General features: G+C 37.7%; 1 protein-coding gene across 2 annotated transcripts in view; it reads right to left on the minus strand.

Moving 5' to 3' along the window:
• Positions 1 to 24,116, minus strand: part of FBXW7 (F-box and WD repeat domain containing 7) — a 192,026-nt gene that overhangs the window by 92,024 nt on the left and 75,886 nt on the right. For both annotated transcript variants that reach the window (XM_082316415.1, XM_082316416.1), the window contains exon 2: positions 11,298 to 11,855. In XM_082316415.1, coding sequence (XP_082172541.1) covers positions 11,298 to 11,786 — 489 coding nt within the window. In that variant the 5' untranslated portion in view covers positions 11,787 to 11,855. The remainder of the gene's footprint in view (positions 1 to 11,297; positions 11,856 to 24,116) is intronic.

Below are 24,116 nucleotides of genomic sequence, written 5' to 3' on the forward strand. Positions count from 1 at the left end.
ACCCTGCCAACAAAGAAATGCAGTACAGCAGTACCAAATTCTGACCGGCACAGCGTAGGATGAGTTTCAACAGTCTGTCCTCCAAAACAGATACACGTGCATACATGTAAACACAGTGTTTAGCGTACTTGCTGTAGGACATGTAATACTAGTGGTTTACATCAAAGCCAAAAATTGTGCAGATGGGTCAATGTCTCAGGGTACCAATTGAAAGTGTCCTTGCTTTGGATGAAGTCCAGCTTAAAGAGAAGGAACAACATTATTACATTTGGCAAGAACAAGGGATCTATAACGAATTATTTTAAGTCTGATTTCTTCCATTTAGTTGTGTCACTTCCAGTTTCTTAATTTCATTTCTACTTATTCATTTTAATTAAGTGAACTATTTTCTGTGTGTTTTAGAAAATCTGACCAAGGGATCGGAACTGAAGGAATTATGACGTTGGTAAAAAGACTGTTCTTTATTTGTTGTCTCTTAATTTTTTTTAGTACTCAATATATTTGGGTCAATAATGATCACGGTAGCTGCCATCCTTACGGGACACTCCATAATCTAAGTGAGAAGAACAAAGGGTCTCCTGCCCACTTCCAAACATAGATAACCAGTGGCTGGATGACATAAGAATAAGAATGTGATTTGCACTTACAGGAAACGTTGCTCATACTTTACTTAAAAGTAGTAATGACTTCTGATGATGAATCAGGTGGAATTTATCCCTGCTGGCAATCTGCGGTGGCAGTAGGTACATTTTCCATTTCAGCAGAGGCACCAGGGATTGAACAAATGTATTAAAACTTAATAAGCATTAACAGGGTAATATTTCATGACACAGCTGAAATGCATAGCCACTGTCGCCCAAGATTGAATTACACTGGATATTACTAAAATTCACAATTTGCTCCTTTCATATTATGCAATATACAGTTGGGTAGTAAAGTCAGTAGAAAGCATCAGCTTTTAGTAAGAACAAACATAAAAAGAAGTAAGGTTCTATAAAGAAATAGTTGGTTTGGACCACCTGACTTGGGATAGAAATCTCTGCACTTCCTTAGTAATTGTGTCCTCAGATTCTCTCTCTCTTCCCACTTCTTGTTGTTACAAACTAAAGAAACAAAATTTAAAATTAGCAAGAGGAGGAGAAAGGAGAAATAAGAGAGAGGTAAGAACAGAGGAGATGCCCGACAGCAATGTTTTCCACTTGTATTTCAATGATTATTATAGAGATATCCATCTACGCACAAGAACTCATGACTTTCACTTTTAAAATCTCAATACCAATTAAGTATATGTAACATTACATCATAAGTTGTACTATACAGAGTCAATGCACACAAAGTTTTACAGAGATTTTTTTAACATAAAACACATTTTACAGTAATTTGGTGAAGTCCTGAACTTGTTTGACCAGGAGAGAATGGGCAGAACTCTAGCAAAATTTGCATGAAGTTGTGGTTTAGGCAGTGTTTTCATTAACTGCGCTACGGACAAAAAGGGAGAAGATGCTTGCAACAAAGAGAACAGTTCATAGAAGCACTGGTTCTAGGTTTTATAGGGATTTTTCTAATAGAAATTTCACCAATAAAGAAAACTGTAGAACATTCACACAAAACCTAAACAAAACATAACGGCAGATTAATAAATCTACACAAAGCACACTTAATATCATTACTACACAAGCATAGCTTTATGCACAGATCAGACATCATATACTACCACAGAAAAACAGTTCATGTGTCAAAAATCATCCTTTGTCAATAGAGATTAGGTGCTGGCTGTTCAAACATTCTGCTGAGACAGCTTGGAAATTTAGGTTTTAAGCATTCTGCTTGTTCAGAAATGATTAAACAAGCACAGAAATTGACATTGTCTAGTTTTCCTCCTTATACTCAAGAATTTGTAAAGATATGTAAATTACTTTACTGTGCACAGTTTGCTGAATAGCAACATGTTCTGCAGATAATGAAAAGTCTCCTACAGAAATAAAGGACATACTGCTATTTTGCAGATTACCGTGAGCAAGAAATGCATCAGGAAAAAAATGTTAGTCTCACAGCAGCTATTAAACGTAATTCTGGTCCTCAGATCACCTTCTGTTCCTCTGGCCCTCTAAGCTAATTTCAGATCTCATAATTTTATAAGTATAAAACATTAGTGAATACAAGAAACGTACTGATCATAAGTTATATTTTTAAACATACACTTCAAATTCATAGCCAAAAGAATATTTAAGCACCATCCATTTGGGAAGGAGGGATGTCAACGAAACCAAAAACTAACTCACCAGCAAAAGTTTTACTTTCTTCACACTTCGATTCACCATTTGCATCAAGTTTCATAACCAGTAATATCAACTTCAGTTAAGCCCCAAAAGGTGAAGCAGCTTAAAATTGACACTCAGAGCAACAGCATCCACTGATAAAATGCTCAGTAAATACAGCTGTATCACTACAGACTGGAGATATTTGGGCTAACGATCACATCAGGCAACCGCACCTGCCACATAGTAAAGAACAACATAAGGAACAAATGGCATATTTAAGTGGGGCAGAGCTCCCAAATGTATTTGTTAGGCAAGCCATGTATCCCAACGGAGTAAGCATACCGAAAGTATTCTCAAGCACATTTTCATGATTTCTACTTCATAATGTTGTTGCCATATAATTGGTGAGTTGAAATGGTATTACTGTAATTCTTTTTTGTTGTTATTGTTGTTTTTTGTTTTTTAAAAAAAGCTCATTTTCATTTCGAGAACAAAGATGCAGAGCAAAAACCATGTAGGTGCTTAACTGACAGTGATTTCAAAGCCTATGAAAAAGCATGCAGCTACAAGACACTGCTTCAAGTAGTTATCCTGAAGGTATCAATTTAATTTATTCTACACAAAGTAAACCGATATGGCAGTTTGAGAAACACAGGCAAGTTCCTTTCCAGTATTTACCTTTAAGGAGCTCTGCATAGGCCAAGCAACTAAAAGACAATTCAAGTCAATACAACCTTGTGGCAATGCATCAGCTCTGAGCGAGTCTACACCAAGAAGCTGTTTCCCTGCCCCCCCGTCCCAAAAGGTGGCTGTCATCTTTTCTGCTTTAGAGAACTGCTGGAAGTATGCCTGTGAACAATCAACCAACATGGCTACAAAAGAAACGTATGTTCAGGAGAAACTACTGGACGTGTCTGGGAAGAACCACCGGGAAATAAGGTATACAGTCTGAGATGCAGGCTTCACTGCAAAGAAGATGCAGTTGTACATTAAGTCAGATACTTGTACAGACAAATCTGACACAATCAAAAGCTCTCTAGGTTTATTTTCCAGTGTGGCTAGCTGAGGTAAATTCCTTGACTGGAGCTGAAAGACTGACCTCAATTATTGGCACAGAAGTAGAAAAATGCTTGTACCTTACTCAGCTAGGTCTTTAGTCTAGTAAGCAATCTCTGTAACGGGAAATTAAACGAGACACTAAATCAGCAGTACCTCTTTCCACATCAAAACACATGCATCTTTCTGTAATGAAGGGGGGTGGAGGGGTAGGAATCAGTGAAAATCTACTTATTAAATAAAATCTTGTAGTCAAAACTATGACCCAAACTGTCAGCATCAATGTTTTCTGATAAACTACTTTTCTTCCTTCCTAGGCACTGAGATTCTTGACTTTCCTTTCTATACACAATTACTTACTTCACAAATTATACACTAGCACTGTCATTTAATTCTGTAGTAATATTTGTAAAAATCATAAGGGGGAAAAAAATTATTAAGGGAAAGAAAAAACAGAATTTATTATAGAAGAAATTCCTGTCCTTTGACTGCAAGTGACATTTTAACATAATAGTTAAATTTAACTACTAGGTATTTCAAGAACTTTGCATGAGAAAGCTGAACTAGATAGCCAAGTTCTTAGATAAGCCACAAACTATATCAGGGATAACCACACAAGTACAAGCAGAGCCCAGATATCAATTAGCAAGCTTCATGATCTGCTTACAGAGTAGGGAAAATTAGCAGAACAGCAATTTTTTAACACCAGTTTTACCTGCAGTGAAGGTGTAGGAGCAATTCTACTTACGAAAGACAAAAGTACAGCTAAACCTCTGCAAGCGTTGGGCAGCAAATGAAGCCATTACTTAACAGTCAAGTAAAACCAGAGCGAGTGAGAAGTACTTTTCAAAAGAAATGTTGATATTTGTAGTAAAGAAGCACACTGCAGGTTAGTACACATGGGGAAGAACCTTGCTATCTACAGAGAAACTGAGAATCTGCATTCCTTCCATGGATGCTTTAATATTTAACAAACTACATCTTAATGACAGTTGCATAACCTTTCCAAATGATCCTTCATGCTTGGAATCATTAGCAACTAAACTGTGTAGTATATAAATGAGAAAGAAGTCAAAGGTTAAAAGCGCTGATTGATATTAATCCCAGAGTATGAATATTTTGAATGTTATTACAGTCCAATACAAAAATAAGGCTCTGTATCAGAAGAGTAAAAACAAAAAAATTTTTTTTAAAACAGCAAAACTTGCCCCAAAATAACTAAACTCTCACAGTAATGCAGAAGTAATTCTGACTGGCAGTTGTAAAGATCATTTATTGTTTATCCTAAGTCATTTACTTATCTTAACTCATTGTACTTTGGTGCTGTAGCTCAGAATAACCAAGGGAGGAGAAAATTTGCCAGTTCCTAAGCTTTTAAAGAGAGTGATGTGAAAGAAGCTTTAACTAAAACAGAGAATCCCGGGGAGAAGCAAAAGTAACAAAAAAAATTATATTGCCAGGTGGGTTTTTTTGTTGTTGTTTTGTTTTTTACAATCAGAGCAATTCTTAACATGTATCCTTTCTGACTCAGCTTTAGCCAAATTATTACTTCGTTTAAAAACTCCTTAAAGCATTAACTGCTAGACAACTCGGGAGATGAAAGGCATGAAGAATCTACATACCCTATGTGTGATCCCTGCAAAAAATAAAGATTAAAAAAAGAATCTCTTTTTGTAGTATAAAGTTTTTTCTTTCTCCTGTGCACTCAGAGCAGAGAACTATACATTGCTTTCTTATCACACAAGCCGTCTGAAAATGTTTAATACTTATTTTCTAAAGGAAACATTCCTATATCATATCATATACTGGAAGCAGATTTCTTCACAAATAAAAAAAAAAATTGAGTCCTTCAGTTGTATTTATTCCCCAGACAAGAAACACACTTCAAGTTTGTAGCTGCAAGACCAGGAAAAACCTTTGCAAACGAACACTGCACGAGCAACAGCAGCCCCCTCTGCTGCTCAGAAAAGGAGAAAAATATTAACATACACTTACAAAACCCCACCTACACACAATATTCCAACCCTCTCGCGATTGCGTGTACTGCCTTTTGTTTGTTAAACAAAAAACTGCTTCCAAGGATCAGCCCTTCTCTAATCATCCTTTATTTCCCCCTATACCCACAAAGCTTTTAGGCTATTAACATTCTGACAATAACTGCAGACTTCCATACAGGAGTCCCTTTTCACTTCACATATGCACAAACTACCCAATGCAATCTCAGTTTTCTTTAGTTTTAAAAATTAATGCTATCCTTCCATACAAAGCCAAAAATCTCTGAAAAATATATCCTTTATATCCTTGTGGCTCTACTAGCTTGGACCAAGCACCTTGCAGTAAAAAATTCTGTCCTAGTCTGCGCTATTTGAGAGCTCAAAGCTACCTATGTGAGCATGGCTTTGGATTTGTTTCAGAACCTGAGAGATAGGCATTTAAGCTCCAAGGGACAGGGCTTCCTGTGGTACACCCTGCCCTAGCTCCACCAAAGTCAACCCAGCTTATTTGTCCTCTTTCTCCCCTCTCCGCTCTCCAGGGCCAACGAACAACCAAGAAAAGGCACTCTTGGAACAGCACCATTACTTACACATGCACGCCCAGTGACTTGCAGCCAGACAGTATGGTACGCAGAATCAAAGGATGCTGCAGTCAAAGTACACCATTTTTACAAGAGAATTAAGCTGCTTCTCAACCTTTACCGCTGTTATATATAATATATGTTATATATGAAAGGCATCTATTAAAAAAATCACCTTATTACCTTTAGTAATGAAGCAAATGCTCAAATATGACAACTGCTGAAGGGGCATAAAAGCCTTTTTTGTGGTTATAGCTCCAACTATACACGAGTTTTTCATCTTCATTTTAGCTAATCTGTTTTCTGGTTGTTGGGAAGCTGTGGTTAACCAACAAAACAATCACCATCACAGCCCACAATCCTGCAACAAGCAAACTTGCATTTGAAGAGTACACTAACTCGGAAAGTTAGCGGAGGGTTCTGCATGCAGAATGTCTGACCCCTTATGAAGAGTCACCATCACAATCCAAATAGTTAGCACAGAAATAACGTTGCATATTGTTATACACTAATTTGCTAAGTTTCCTGACAGCCTCAATAGAAGAAAAGGAAATAAATGTTTAAGAGGGTTTTTTTTGCAAAGACTCTTGTTGAACAGTGCCTGATGCCTAGAAGGATTGAGCATCTCCCACAGACGGGCTCAAACACTCCTTCAGACATCCCTCCAGACAAGCAGAGCAGACAGATATGTTTCCTGAAACCCAGAACAAGAAAAATGGCCACGTACCAGCTAACAGTCCTCCTGCTCTACCCTCTCACTTGGATTTTAAAATTCAGGTCCTTGCAGAACACATGAAAATACCTTTAGAGCCTTCTGGTGTATTCTCCCCTCAAAACACGATTTGTGGAGAAATATGAAATGACTCCTGGAATCACACCTTGAATGGGAGGGCATGGCATGAAAAGAAGAAATTATACGAAAATTCAAGATCGCATCTGCTTAAAGTGACAGGCATACTTTAAGATGAAAGAGGGCTTCCATTTGCATATCTCCCAACACCCATTTCCTACACGTATAATACAACTTTTTGCAATGGACACAGTAAATTGCATCTTCTAGTTTCTGTATAACCTTCAGATTGCTGTCCTCTTTTGCCAGAGACCAACTTCACGCATGCAAGCGGGAGTAAGAAAGGAAACATGCCTTGATACCACAATTTGACCTAGAGCATGTATATATCTGCCTCTGGAGATCTCACACCTGCTAGTCTGATATGAAGTAGTTATTTTGACTAATCATAGAAATCTGTGACAATATTTTCTGGAATGAATGCAGCTAATGCTTCTCAGTAATTCATGGGTTTAATTTTTTTTAAGTGATTGTTTCCTAACTGAGGTGGCTTCAACGTTAGACACATTTAATATTAAAAGTATTACATAATGTAGAATTTTAGATAACGAAAAACTAATAGAACAAAGTTAAATTCATGGTAGCTTGGGTATAAGTGATCATGACTTTTTTCCCACTGCCACAAAATATGTCAAATCCAAACCAAAGCTGAATGAACCTGTAAACATTGTTTAGAAACAATTTCTGAGACGATCAAGAAGCCAATACTCCTCCAAATAAGAAAAGTTCACAGCAGTTAAAGAAAAACAACTCATCTTGATGGAAACTGAAAGTCACAATTAAAAACAAAATTATTTCTAAGAAATAGAACAATCAGAATGTTTCAGAAATCTCAAATAAACCTAATGATACATAGAAACAAAATTAGAAAAGGAAACAGAGTACAACCTGGATAACCATAGGCTGAAACCCAGGTGTCAGTCCAAGAGAAAATAATGCCATGGTTGACATACAATAGGATTAACAGGGTTGATGCCAATTTTTCCATAAAAACATGCTGGTTATCATATATGTCATAAACACCAGTTTTGATAAAGATAAAATATTGCTGGCATGATATATTTGTTAATACTACAATTTCAAGAGTATGAACACAGGTAGACACACAATTTACATCTAAAATAAGCAAGAATGTTAATTTACATGAGCTATTTCCCAGTGACAGTGACTACCAGTAATACATTCTTGTCCTTGCAGTGCTACGGAATCTCACATATACTGAGAGATAAAAGCATTTAAGGGCAGTTGCTATGAACTATGTGATGCACTGTAAATGTATTTGTTTGCTTATGTTATGGTTAATTGTTATATGACCATTCCTAAGGAACTCAAGCAATACAAAGTGATCACAGAGCACTGGAAATGGGTGCCACAAATACGATGCAATCAGTGAAGAATCAGCATCAAGCACATGTTTCTGCAAGCCCTATACATATTATTTACTTCGCCCTCCTGTGGTATTTAATATTTTTATGTAACAGACATGACAACATCTGATAGGACACAGATCAATTGGAGTAAAAATTAACAAACTGTAAAGGATCTGATGAGGTACACTGGATGTGAGAAAACTCCAGTCACTTTAATAAAACCAAGCGTCAATTCTTATCTCTAGGTACAAAGGACACAGGCCATACTTACAGAACAGAAGACTCTGAAAAAGGCTTGCATCATGTTAGACAAATCAGTCGAACATGAAATCCCAATGCAATGCTGCAGTCAAAAGTGTTAACGGAATCGTCTGTTATATAAACAGGTAAATATATAGCATGAACAAATTTTAATTGTCATCGGCGCAGTTGCTACTGGAGTTTTAATCTCAGTTCTGATATCTACGATTCAAGATAGATGTTCAAAAATCAGAGAGAGTGTTCACGGAAGTATCATAACAAGAACAAAAAATAGAAAAATATGCCCAATGGACACAGTGTCCTTATTATTTACATTTAAGAGACCTTTCAGGAGCGAACTTGATTGCTTTATGTACGTAGGGGAAAAAACCCCCGCTTCCTAAATGGCTCTTCAGTACAACATGAAAATAATAAATTGTAATGGTCAAAAAAAAGACAGATAACAGGAAGATGGCAGAGTAGAGTAAAGGTGCAGAAGTTTAAACACTGATGATAACTAACAAACTATTAACCTAGGCTTGAGATAGATTTGCCTTGATGGACTGTTTCCTGTTTTCAAATGGTGAATTTTTTCTAAAAATATGCTTTAGCTTGCGCAGGAGTCAGTACAGAGCAGCCTAACATTTTATGCAGGAAATCGTAAAAGGGAACCCCAAGGACCCTTCTGGATTCCTGGGTGTTGCTGGTGAATGCAAGGAAGACTCTCCTGAACCACCAGCCTTCTGATTTCAAGTGCACATGCCCTTTAGTCATAACATTTTCACAACATTATGGCAACAATTATCTCAGTTATTTGCACAGAGCAGTAATATGAGGCAAATATTTATATATCGTTTTATATATTATATAAACATTTATACATTATATAAACACTACCTAAAACATGAACATATATAAAATGTATTTATATATAAATATAATGGGTTTCATGCTTCTGGTGAATGTTATCAGGTAGAACACAGCGAGCTTGCTGCTGTCAAGTGGAAGTCCAGGTGACAGGCAGCAAACACGAGCATTATGACGTTATGCGGGAACCTTGCCATTTCCTTCCTTAAACGCACAGGATCCCACAGGCCAATAAGCAAAAAAACCAGTCAGATTAGAAAGAGACTTTACTCAGTAGTTTATGAGGAAAGGAATAAAAAGTAGGACAGAGAATAGAGATATCAAAAAGTTGAGATGAGCTGCACACCACCACCTACAGCAGTAGTAGTTGCCATTTTATTCAGTTTCCCTATTACCTCTTGGTATTTGGTACTGATAAAAACCGTGTATTGCCAATACTGCTACGCACAACCGGACCAAACTAGCAACTGTGTTGGATCAGGAATGCATGCTTCTGAGGAGCCAGGTTTACATCTGACACACAAACAGTAAGTAGCGGATTCAGCCATCATGGCCAATACTGGTGGCGCAAAGCAAGTTTCACAGGAGTACAGCGTACAGCAAGGGAGCAGGCAATTCAGCCCGAGTTACGAGAACTGTACTAGACTACAAACGCTGAGAAGCATGTCTGAAAAGCTAAAAATAAGTCTAGGTTTGAGGCTCCTAGGATGAGTCTATCTTCAACAGGTAAAACCAGAAATCACTTGTAAATACAGCTGATGAGTCTACAAACACTCCTTTTTTTTTTCTCTCAAAAGCAGCATATTAATTAGTCATGATTATTTTTACTCTGGTAATTCATTCATGCTCCAGCACAGCTATATTTCTACAACATTTCTTAACACAGAATGTGTTCCTATTGTTAAATGTTGGTTTATTTAATGAATTGGCAGCATTAATGTTGCATTATGTCAGTCTTACTGTGTAACCATGACCTAGAGCAGTGCCATCTCAAGCAGCTTTCTAACCTGTGCTGATCCTTCAGGTACACAGTTAAAACTACCTAAAGTAGGGTTGCATCCAGAATCATGAACAATTCCCAAATACGGTTTGCTACCCCAACACTTCTTGCAGGAGCACAGCCTGGCGACAGAGCACAGGCGAAAATGGCCAGCGCTGGATGGAAACCAATACGCAAAACAGCTCTCAGACCACACAGAAACTGTGCATCTATACAAAAATCTTTTACACAACATCCTCCAGGCTAAACCAGCTTGTTTCAGTTTATGTCAAATATGTCGTAAGAAAAGAAAGAAAAAACCTGCATTCATTATTGGAGATGATAAAAAAAGCTTCAGAACTGACTGCCACTGAAAACTATGCTCTGCTCTGTCTTCATATAATTTGAGCATGGTTATTTACAAAGCACTTCAAAAAGTTTCCAATTCAGAGACTTAAAAATGTATTTTTGAGCATAAGCATTTCCTACATTAAATATCAAGTCCATACTGGATGCAACATACTGGATACGACATCATGTAAGGACTTTGTAATTGAATGACTGGCTAACACACTTTTTTTTTAAACTGTGTTTTGTCAATGAACTTGCCATAACCTGGCCAGAAGGAAGAACTTGATGTTTCTGTAATATTCCACCCTATTTTTTCATTACAATGTTTTCATCTAAATGAACGAGATATTCTCAGAGAACACCACATATGCACAATTGCTTACCTTCCTTCTTGCCTGGTTTGAGAGGAAAATATAAATAATGTCAGGAGGGTCGTATTAAGTCTATGAGTTAGCATGTAAAAATATTTATAAAGAAACACTTTTATCTTTTGAACATAGTCATCAGAGCTCTATTCCTTAAAATAGACAGGAGTATTTGCTAATGTCAAGTGCATGCAAATAATTTGATTATTAACAGTTAAAACAGTATTGTTTTGGGGGACTGCATAAATTCTTCATAATAAGCTCTTTAGGAAGTAAAATCTTTGCTTCATTGTAAAACTTTAGTTTAAGTTAAGTATGCAAATTATTTTCCAAAATCCAGAGTTCACGAGGATTAAGAACACAGAAAAAATGTAGTTTCTCACCTTTGTCTTTATGTAGAATGGCGATGACTGGTGAATGGGCAAGTCCATGAGGCTATTGGAATTTGTGATACTGTTACTGTTAGCGTGTTCATCTTCTCTACTGCTGTCATCAGACTGATCGAAATCATCACTCTCCTGGTCCATTTCCTCCTCCTCTTCCACCTCCTCCTCTTGATCACCAGCATGTTCATCATCATCTTCCTCTTGGTTACAAGTGGATTCTTCATCCACTGTAATGAGTCTATTGTTATTTTCTTCTAACTGTTGCTGCTGAGACTCATGCCTGTCATCAAATCCAGGTTCTTCTCCTCCTATCTCCCCATTCCTCCCAATGTGCTGCTCCTCTTGTTGTCGTCTTTGCTGCTGCTCCTCCTCTTCCACGACCCGATTCATCTGCTCCTCATCTACTTGGCTTGAGGAAGCATTACCTCGAAGAGATCCACCAGTTCGTCGCCTCTTGCTGCCCACAGAGAGCAGTTCCTGATTCATTTCCAAAAGCCAGCTTGCTACTTCTTGGACCTTGGCTAGGCTATCTGAAGATGCAAATGCTTTCACATTCTAAGGAGACAAGAAAAAGAAAAAGTGGGAAATTAGAAATTACATTTTTTATTAGATAAAGCATTAAAAACTTATTTCATTGTATTACTCCCGACACCTTCAAATTCCAAGAAACAAGGAATAATTTCTACTTGACACACAACTGGAAAAACCCAAAGAAACTGCAGACAACTTTGTAGCAAGAAAATTATTTCTCCTATCAAACAGTCCGATCGTGATCTCTGCAAGAACCAGATTCTGCAAAATTCAGAAGAACTACTTGCCCTCCTAGAGAATCCACAAGAACCATTAACATTCACGTTAACAGAAGATCCAAGTCTGTGACATTACTTGCTAAAAATTGGACAAAGATCATTCTCGAATGGCATTCTATTTCCCCCTCATTCGATTACAGACTTTTTTATTACTCACAAATGATGAACTGCTTTTGGTCTTATGCCTTAAGAGCAGGCATATCTTCAGGTATAACTGAAAGTTTCATTTCTTGTTACTATGATTTCCTTTTAGATAAATGAAATAGAGAACACCCACTAAAGAATACAGCCTTATCACTTCCAAGTCTTAAATTGGCCACAGAGACACCCAGTGGTCAAAAGTAGACATCACTAGGCTGCCCGCGGAGCCCAGAACCACACACACCTCGCTGGCAAAAATCACTGTTACCAGTAAAGTTCTCCAAACTCTAAGAGGCTAGAAGAATTGATAAATGAGACTTTGAGAAGTAAAAAAATTTCCAAATTTCAGTGCATATTAATAAAAATCAAAAAATACTAATGCAATTTCCAAATTATCCACACATTCAGCTACACGTGTGCGTGCATGCAATATATAAGAACACAGGGATACAACACAGTCTAGCTAGATCTTAAATTTGGTATTAGATTTCCAGCTCTACAACCTTTCAGGCTGCCACATCCTGACTCCAGTTCCCCTCGATTCAGGTGATATGTTGAGTAGGGGAAGTCAGACGTGAACTCAACGAGTAGTCAGATTCACAAGTTGCACATGGAAATGTGTGCAGAGAGGAAGTAACTAGCTTTTTCATCGTGTATAGAACCACCGTCCTCGGGTGTCCATAGACCACACCACACACTCAGCAGGCTACACTGTGAGAGAGAGATTCAGAAAGTACAACAATACAATACTGGAAGGGAGCACGACTGCCGAGTCTCCTTGGAGTAGGAGCAGTGAGGGATATAAGTTTCCATGAGCACTTCAGTACAGGAAGATATTCTCCTAACCTCTCTCCTCCCCCCCCTCCTCCTTTTTTTAGAAAGTCCCCTCTCTGTTACAGTTTAAAAAAAAAAATCAGAACAAAAGACCTAGAGCCTTGGATGATGGAGGTATGGAACAGATAAACCCCAACTTTGCTCCATGACATTTGTAAAAACATTCAGCTTATTGGTGAGGAGGGAAGAAAGCACCTGAAACCATAGCTCTAAGGCAATTCTCATTGTGCTGTACCATAAAAGCCACAGAAACACATTTACAGATGTTTTTCAAGTCTTGCATTGAGAAGGATTTGTAGGTGGGATGCTGCACACTTGTCCCCTCTTCCGCTGGGAAACACTACTTACATCCCAAAGACGTGGTTCTCAAGTTTCCACATATCTATCCAGATGACAATTGCCCCCAAATAAAACCTTATGAGCGTAAAAGCTGAAATATGTGTTCCAAAGAAAGTGTCCACTAGCAATTAGCTCCAATCAGTGAATGAGAAGCTAATACTAAAAGACAACTAAGCTCCACACGTCAAGGCAAGGACATGATGGAAGCAAGCAGAGGCTGTGCTGACTCCTGCTTTTACCAGTGGAAAAAAAGCATTGGGGCACTGGGGTGCACATGACCCGAACCAGAAGCTAATGACTCCGACCTTGAGTGCAAGGGGCATCAAAACTGAATGTGTTTTATTTTCTCTACATAGTTAGTAGCACTTCAGAAAGAGTGCACTCTTTGTGGCATCTAAAAGAAATGTTTTCACTTAACATTTTTCCCCAAAGCCTGGAAACCTTAGCATATTGGGGAGATGTTTAATAACTCCATTTCATCAAATGTCAAATTTGGTTGCATATATAAACTGAGGTTAGTACAACCCATTTATCAGGCTTGCTACATTGTCTGGGCATTATGAACATGACACCACCACATCTTTTCTCACAAAAAGAGAAAAGATTTAGCTTTTTTTAAGCATTAAATCATGTAAAAGTCAGTAATCAAAAAAAAAAAGGACCAAACAAGAGATTTACATCTTCACAGTCTAGCAATTTCAGCTTCCACCACAAATGATTCTCTAAATAGCCACGAATGAAGCCTAAAAGTTTTAATTGCATTTTTTTAGTATCAACAGCATTATTTCAAATATATGCATCAATTATTGGTTTCGGACTTACTTGATAAAACTGGAAATGCTGCATTTGTTGCCATAATTTAATACATAGTTTCAATTTGGTTAAGCAACCAACATAAAAGGTCAGCATTAAAATACTTAAGTAATAAAATGCATGAGTCTGCTAAATGCTTAAGTGACAACAATAACACTATTGTTACTGCAAATATACCCAAATGAAATTCCAGACAATTAAAAAAATGAACATACACTAGTACTATTGTATATTTTTAATTATTCCTACACTGTTGTAGCGACCATCAATTCACAAAATTAGCTTCAGTCATAAGTGATTTCAGTTTTACTCTGTATTTGCACGAATAAATTCAACTTGGTTTTTCCAGGAGCCTGTAAAATGCATTATCGAAATTTAATTACAAGCAGTGCTACATCAGAAGTCATCAACGTGCAAAGAGGTGATGCATTTACTAAAGAACAGATGGATGTACATTATCTGAGAGATTTGAACCATTAAAGCTGCCTTCTGTCACATAAGTGCTTTCAGAATTAACTACTGTCAGCTAATACACAAGATATAATCTTTTCCATATATAAGGTAGATAAGGAATAAGACAGAATTATTATTTTGCAGGAAGAAGTGTATTTACAAATCAGCTACCAGAGAACTAAAATGTTGTGTTTTCAGCTAGTACAGAGCCTCCTTCATTTATACTCTCAGAGCCCAAAATGACTCAAATCGGCCAAACCCCAGCGAATCCATAGAAGCAAGCTGTTGCTTTCCTGCCCACCTCAGACCGCAAAGAGATTTTTTTAGACAGACACCAAAACATTGCAGTGCAGTGGCAACGCTTCGCCTAAACATGCAAAACTCATTAAACTTGGTCAGCAAGTCTAACTCGGCAACTCCCAGGTATGGAAAAGCAAAATACAAGGAATCCCTAAGGAAAATGGAAGTCCCTGGACTGAGCCAACTGTAAATTCAGAGTTGATGAATGCACCCCTCATCTGTATTGAAGAAATTAACAGTTGGACTTCATGTTCTTAAAGGTGTTTTCCAACCTAAATGATTCTATGATTCTTCAGCTTTATCCGTTAAATTTGCACAGAAGATAGACTATAAAAATAACCCAGAACAACCGCTGCTCAAAACCACCTATAAGAAATGCCAAGCAACACTGGGAAACTACGGAGAAAACTCCGATTTTTCTACCACAACAGGTTGCATTCTGTACCGTGAGAGAAGGATGACCACTTCACTTCTTGCTTTACTGCCGAAGTATCTCTGTCCCTCTAGTAGATACAAAAGTTGTTGAAATATTTTTAACCTGTAACTATGGGAAAATCGGAAAATCTCTGTCAGTACTGCTCTTTCTTTTTATTGCTTTTTTATCATTTGAAACTGTAAAGAAAAAAAAAAAGGAAATGAGGTGGAGATAAGGGGTGGGTGGGTGGGGTTTGTGTTGGGGGTTTTTTAACAAACTATAGCAGAACTTGAAAAGGTTTTAAAGAATTAACTTTGAAATTAAAGAGCTAGACTGACTTGGATGCTAACCTAAGTCATGCTAGTACCGATCAGGACAGCAATTAGCGAAAAGACAGAATAATTACAGTCACAACATGGTTTATGGGCAGTGAATGCTCCTAGAACAAATCTTTTTGAGATTACAGATTCAGTGGTCAAAGACAATTGGACTAACACAAAAACTTCTGTAGATATTTGATTAAATCTTGCCTAATATATTAATATAAATAACCCAGAAAAAAGCTGAGATATATTAAAGTGAGTAGTACTGAATTATAATTGAGGTAAATGGAAAGTAAAAAAGGAACAACCTACCCAAGCCCATGGATCTCCTATGATTTCATTTCAACATCCCAACCTACCTCCTGAAAGAGAAGCAAAATCCTCATAAGCACGCTGTGCCCCAAATCGACACTGGCGTGTTGGTAACATAAAGCTAGGCCCACATTAGCAAGCAGCGCAGCGCAGCAGGGGCAGATGTGCAAAGCCGAGACTCAGCACCCACAGGATGTGGGCGCTGGGGAGGGGAAAGGGCTGTTCCTTCCAGACCCCCTCTCACCCCTGGGGCCTGAACTGACCCTCACAGCTGGAGCACACCTTCTGGTTTAGCTTCACCCAGAAGGTGCTCTGGGACACCTGTGTTTAACTCATTCTAATTGGCAGCAGGTGTGGACAATCAGGAGTTACACTTTTAAAGTGTGCTCTTGATCCAAATCCAGACTAACGCACCAAGTGCAAACGCACCTAACCATGGGTACGCACCAGCACCGCCAGCCACCTAAGACCTGTTAAGCCCATTGGAAAAACATGCATACAAAGAGAATTAAACACAGCATCAAGCAGGTAGAAATAAACAATATAATTAACACTGGTAAGATTGTGGACCATGTTTTATATATATTAAAAAAAAAAAATAAAAGAAAAAAAAAAGGAAAAAAAAAAATTTGAGTGTATGGCCATGACAGCTAACAATGCAAAACACTACGAGCAAGCAACCTACATACTGTATTAAGGAAAACATTTAATGGATTGCTCTGATTACTGGCTACACACTTTGTATATAGGAAAGATTTGGAACAATAGCAAAGTAACGAACCAGAACAATCAACATGCAATAACTGGAAACTGAAACTATACAAAGTCAAATGAAGAATCCACCACCTTCTTTTATAGGTTATGGTAGTGGACACTTGTCCTTATGCAAAGACTTAATGAAGAAAAGATAGTTTAGATAAAGCCACAACTTAAAGTTATGAGCTTTAAACAAAAAAGTTATAGGAGAATAATTTTGCTGCATTACACAGGATGGCAAACTTGATCATAATAACAGACTCCTCGAGTCATAAAATTCTGAGTTGAATACACTGTACAGCAGAGGAAAATAAACAAACCTTCTGTATTTCACCAGCACAAAATGTTGATCAGAGCAAGATTAACATACAGCTTCAAAAACTTTCAATAACTTTTCATCAAAATAAAATACATCATTAACAACACATCTCATTCTACAGGCATGCATGCTTTTCCTAAGAACGATAAACTACTACTTCCAAATGTATACACACCTCAAATCTCTCGGTCAACTCCATTATTCACGGCTCCAAGCTCCAGAACAAATTAACAGCTAAAAAGATTCTCTGCTCCTGCTCTATCACCTTGCCCAGCAAAGCTCTGCCAACACTTTGTGGAGCAGCACAACTTTTCTGTTGGATTAGAAATTATCCTACTCCCTTTTTCACTCTCCCTAGATACTTGAACAATCAATTCATGTTGTTTATTCAGTGCAAAGTGGTCAAAGTAACCAACACTAAATGAAAGTGCTCCTCTAATCACTTACTTATGTCAAACATAAATCTGACAGCACACAAAACCCCCTATATTTAGTATTCATTAAATTTAAAAAAAAATACCACAATTAAAGTTTCCTGTGCAAATTTAATTAAGACCAGCTGCCTCTAATCTTCTTGTGTGGCCAGTTTTAATTATCCCCCTCCCTACTGTAATCTGGCCCCAACTTTGTATCTACCTTCCGAGGCTTTTTCCTTACACCCTGACCTCCCCTCCTAAATGTTTCCGAACAAAGACAATTCCAGTTTTCCCACCACATATGGTCTACTGTAAGATGTCTCTCCCTTCTGTTCACCTGCTTCTATTAACCTCACAATCCTATTTCAACAGAACTTATCCCTTCTCTCTCTATTTCATCATGCAAATTTACTTTTTTCTCCCAGGACTGCCTCTTAACACAGCTCCCACTCTAATCCCATGCCTCAGCCTCCCGATCCCTTTTGGCCCACAGCGCTACTTTACAGTCCCAGACGCTTCGCACCGTTCTGATCCATTCCCCACAGAAAGTGAAGGGATTGAGATGAGAGACCACAGCTGACGATACGTATGTTGGTAGTAAGAGCACGACAGAGCCATGTCCCTTGCTATCAGTTATGGGGACAAACACACAGAAGCCGTTAAAACGAATACTTTGTTTTAATTCTGGGCTGGAAAGACAAAGGGGTATGGAGGACCTCTCACGTAATCCTACCTCTTTTGGTAGACAGAGGTGAAATATTTCATATAGGATAACATATGAAATACCACACAAAACCCACTAGAGAATGAGAATACAAAAAGTAGTTTAGGAAATTAGTAACTGCTACAAGAATTTACATATATTTAGCAGTATTTAAGCTGAGTGGCACGATAAGGAAATATCGGAGGTAAAAGACAGATGAATAGACCTTTCATGAGCAAAAATTTAGAGGAAACAGCTTGAGCTACAAGCAGTCAACATACTTATTCTTTAGATTATGATAAAATATGTATGACCATGTCTAATTACTTTATACAGATTAAGATATTTTATATCACTAAGAAAACAAGAGTCCAGCACTCAGATTGCATTCTTCTGACCCTCAGCTACATTCATACATAAATTTCCATCTGCAGATGTCCAAACACTCCTTAAAACTCAACTGCTGAAACAAAGATAAGATTTGCTGTTCAACAGGTCTTTGTCCTGTTCGTGTGGAAGAATAAATTCTTCCATTTTATGGATCTATCATTTCTTCTTCTCTTTACATTTTTTTTTCCATAGTGTTACCACATGATCTCCATTTGTGCACACTGAACATCATCACAGAACATTAACTTTTAATGTCAATTCTTTATTCAGAAACAAATAACACTGTATTGCATGAGTAAGCGGATGAACAAAACTCTTTTCAGCCATCACTGTAAAAGTCCAGTCTCTTCGATACAGGTTCACTTAACCCTCACAGATGGTGACTGGGGGTAGAGAGTGGGAAAAGCTGCAAAAGGTGCAACACGCTTCCTTGCTGTATACAGGCAGGGCACACACAGATCCATCAGCAACGCAGTCACCTGCAGGGTTCACGCACGCAAACACAGAATCTGGATGTATTACGGCTAAAATGGATTCCACGGATTCTCTTTGCAACAGCAAGAGGAGCGTCAAGTCTTACTGCTTTAAAGCAAAAGCCCTTTTCTTCCCTCCTCATGCGTTCTCCTCAAAAACAGGTCTGCTCTGGCTCAAATTTTACACAGAAGAGATTAACTCATAAAGACTTCTTTTGCAGGGGGAAGGAGGGGGAGAAAAAAACCAATCTGAGTTAAAGTTGTAGCACTTTTTAAATGCTCTAGCACAGAGAATCATGCTATAAAATGTATTAATAGAGACCTGATGACAAAATTAAAGCAATCAACACATAACAGGAAGAGGGGAAACCACTGATTTTTCTTCTGTAAACACTTCTCCATAAGTAACTCATCCCCTTAATTCTTGTATTTGAAGTGTTAAAAAAAAGCCTGCATTTTCCTTGTTTTACAAAGGAGAAAAACATGGCAGCAAACAATTAGTGAATAGTGTGTTACACAAGTTATGTTTTTACCTTAAAATTTGACATTTAAGAAAATGAGAATTACTGTAAGATACTTTGGTAAGGATGGGGCGGAAATAAGAGGGAAAAGCGAAAGTGACCCATGAGGAAATTGTTGAAAGCCTCCATCACCCAGTAATACGAAAACTGTGTAAAAAAAAAAAAAAAAAAAAAAAATTAAAAATTCAAAGTCCTTTTCCTCAAAGCCATATCCCAACTGACAAGTTATTAACACCAGTACAGTGTTATTGAAGAAGCGGGGAGCTCATATCTGTTTATCAACAATTCTGCTCATACCTCTTAGCTCCTTGAAAGCCAAGACCAACAGTAAAAGTACAAAAGTTACTCCTTATTTTTAATTCTGTATTGTTATGTTTTCATCAAGAAGAGTGAATGGATATAATTTAGAATAAAATCATTTAAATTCCTTGAAAGATATCATGGGAGGCAACAATCCACAGTAGGAGATCAGTATTATGACTGATCTTACTGTGTTCATATAAATAATCATGTTATTTTTAGTAGTTATATTAATAATGACTGTTATACAGAAGATGGCTGGTTTGTCTTTTCACTAACAACTCTTCAAAGAAAAAGGATTAAGCTGTAAAATGTGACAAGTTAACTATCATGTGCGACTAATGAAAGGCTTCTCTCCCCTTTTCCTCAGAAAAGGGAAAGCAGAAAAAAAGCTTTGAGTTATTTAAAGGGTGCCAAGTTTTCCAGCAACTATTGAAAACAAAACAGGCAAGTCCTCCATATAATCCTCTATGTCTCCAGTTAATCTTTAATATCAAGCAGTGTCCATTTTCTCATTGAAAGGACCTCTGTGCTAGAAAAGTAAAGCACACAATTTTCAATTACATTGTCTTATCCTTTCTGTTTTGACAATTGTACCATTACTTGGGTTCCTATATTAAAATTTTTACCTAAGTAAAAAATTCTTACCTTGCATAATTAATGAATACCTGTTTTTTCACAAATTAGATTACTACAAGAAGCCTATACTACTACTGCTCGCAATATAGTACAAGCACACTTGTTTGCTAGATTTAGAACTGCAAGTTTCTATCTGTTAATATTTCAGTTTCATGTAAACTATGCCTTCTGTGCATACTAACAAGGAAGAGTTTCTTGCCAAAAGCAAACATTAGATCATACTTATAGAAACATAAACAGAGTATCTTTAGTTATACTAGTTGAGAAGCATGTGGGCTGAAAAATTCTCAGATTAAAAAAAATAGGCAGGCAGTTTATTATACTCCCTTCAAATTTAAAGATGCTGTTGCATGCCTCCTTAGCAAAGGCTAGAAATGTACAAACAGAATCATCCCGACTCTTGCTTCATGATAGATACACATGTAATTCAGAACTTCTCTACAAAAAAGATCACTAATCCTTTTACAGTGCAACAGGAGAACAAGCAGTCCTTAAAACTTAACAGGTTTGGATAATTTTGGGGTTGAATTCACCCCTCTTCTCCAAAAGTAAGTAAACAAAGTTTGTGGGTCTGTGGTAGTTGTGATAGCTTTCCAAGCTGGCCTGAAATCTCTACAGCAATAAGCACTGTGTTCCACTTTCTGCCCCCAAACCAGACCACCTATATTCCCTATAATAAAAGTCCTCGCAGTCAGTTTTACAGCATCGTCAACAGCACTGCACATGGGGGAGCTCCCCAGCTGCCTGAAACAACAACTGCTTAGGATGGTTTTATGCAGCTCAAGGCCTTTCATCCATAGCAAGGGAGCCTGAGGAGCGATAAGGATGACACTGCTAGTCTTGCTTTCTAGCAGTAAACTTCATTTAAGCTGTGCTGGAGTGTTACTGTGTCATGGAAAACTCGACTGAGTTAACACACGTGTTAAGCTATAGGTACCAACAGAAGGAACTGGAAATCTCAACTATGAAGTCCAGAACAATCATCCAGTAACACTTATTTTAAATAAACAGGCAACGTGGTTACTACGCAGAAACAACTACTTTCTTCCCAACCATCTAGGCAAACAGGGATTTTATCTAATAGACAAGAAGCAAGATCCAATCACTGAATGCTGAAATGAGAAAAATCCAAATGGAATTAACTATGAGGATAACTAGTCACTGTAATAGCTTACTAGGAAGATAGTAAATTCATCACCGCTTCAAGTCTTAAATTAGAAATTTACTCCATCTCAGTTTAACACACACATTCAACAACCGCAGCACACACGCAGCTACCAAGGCAGGGTTAGCTGACCGCCTCTCCCTGGGAATATACACAAACAAGAGCTGCTGTTGTCACCTCCTCTCTGCTCCCACAGTCACATACAGGCAAAACGTGTTACCGAACTGCTGATTAAAACCTGCCTAGCTCCAGTGCAGACTTATTTCACAACCACCAGGCTTAACACACAGGCTAGCATGGTATGGCCAAAACAGCCTTAGTACAAATTCTTCTTCAGCATCCACAACATTGCCGAATGTGGCCCTGGGGCTGGGATGCATTTCCAATGGGAAAGCCTACAGACCCTAGCAGTACGATATGCTAAACCACTTCATCAATCCATTCGCATAGTCTGTTACCTAGCATGGTGCCGCTCTGCGAAGCTGTATCATCATAAGAGCAATACGTAAATAACTTTCTAGCTGAGTTGCTCATTATTAATGCAAAATATTCTGAAGGCAAAAGCAAAACAGCATTTGGCAGCAAGAATGCTGCCATTAAGATGTTTGGTCTGAAAACCTCAAAGTGGTTGATAGAGTACCCAACTGACTCCTCTGTCTCTGTTTCTTTCCTGTCCACTAATCATAAAAGTCATTTTGGGTACACTTCCCCAAATTATGGGGTTTAGTGATACTGAATTGTAATTTTACCAGATGGCTGGTGTCAGCTTCTGGCAAAACAGCAGCATGATTTCTTGGACTGAATCTCCAGTTCAAACGCTGCAGAAGTGCAGCACAAACAGGCAGATAAGCAGAACAGAAGAGATAGCCAAAAAAAAAAAGGACAACTTAGAACACAGAGCAGAAAAGATGGACTGAGAAAAGGTCATCTTCAACTGAAGTGGAGGAATAGACCTCAAGGACAAATAGCAACCAAATTCAGTGGAATTTAAACTGAATTTAGTTAAATTTAAATGGGAGGAAGGGGAGGAAGTTAAGACCAAGAACTAAACTCTCCCCTACCTCAGAGCTGTTTGAGATTGACACCTGTAATGCAGAATGACAACACACAAACAGATGGAAACACATATACCCTTCACACTGAAAAGCATTCTAGCAGTTAAAAAGACGACAACAGCAGGATTGAAGCTGAGGAAAGTGAGAATCAAGAGCAGTGACCACCATTTAAGAACATTTATATTTGAACAATTTAAAAAAGTTTAAAATAAATACCCCCTTTTCAAGCAGCTCTTGTATTACCTCTACTCACCAACAACCCTTTACTCCCAAGAAGCTTCAAGGCACAGAACAGTATTGTCAAGCCTCTTAATAATGACTAATGAAGTAAAGGAAAAGCAATGCAGGTTATGCCATGAAAAGCGCAATCTCTTCATTGTGTTCTGACGCAGGCTTCTGCATCAGACTAACCTTCTAGAAAAGATTGTCAGGTTATTGTTAAAATAAAGAATAACCTACCAGAGATTAACAGCCATCTATTAATTTGAACACTACACTTTTTTTAAAAAAGAAAAAACTTTTTTTAAAATTCCCAGTCCTTCTATATTATTCCAAGCATACATGGAGACGACAAACGAAAAAGAACACAACCCCCAAGTCTTGCCAAGCTATCATCAACAACATTTTCTACCTCAAGATCCATAGTGGACAATGCTTATTCCAGGGTACTGCCAAAAATTTCTGTTTTAATTTCCTGCTTTCAGTTGCCTATTCTTTAAAAAAAGTCTGAAGGACGATTATCTATAATATTCAGCAGTTGGGTAGTCCTAATTGCTAGGAAAAAAATGAAGTAATTCTATAACTACTGTTAAAGCAGTTGGGAGTAAAAGGCTGTAATATATTGTGGACAAAGATGATTTCTGATTTGTGTTCAGTTCAGTAGAGTTATAAACTGAATTTCTGAGATAAGAAAAGGTAGCTGGAGATCAGGTTGAGGTAGAAAACATGCTTCATGCAAGCAACATAAGATATTAATACCAGTGTATTTTACCACTTTGGTGGGGAAAAAAGTACAGATCAGGCTTATTCCTGTGAGGTTGCTCTAAAAGAACAAGGAGTAATATATATTTTATGAAGAACGCCTATCTGTCCGCCGTCGCAATTCATATCTTATGAAATGTTCAGCTGTGTACATTCAATCAGATTTTGTGCAGTATCCGCTGGGCAATATTGTCTCCATTCTGAATACTGTATTTTCAAAGATGAACTCCGAATCATGTACTTTCTTCCAGAGCTAGTCAATGAACTCCTTAAATGCCTTTGCATCAGCATCTGATAAGGAGCCTTTGACCTGTACTTTTTTCCTTTTAATAAAAACAAGAAATACAAAGAGAAACAGA

Source organism: Platalea leucorodia (assembly GCF_965183815.1).
Source record: "Platalea leucorodia genome assembly, chromosome: 6".
Lineage (NCBI taxonomy): Eukaryota > Metazoa > Chordata > Aves > Pelecaniformes > Threskiornithidae > Platalea > Platalea leucorodia.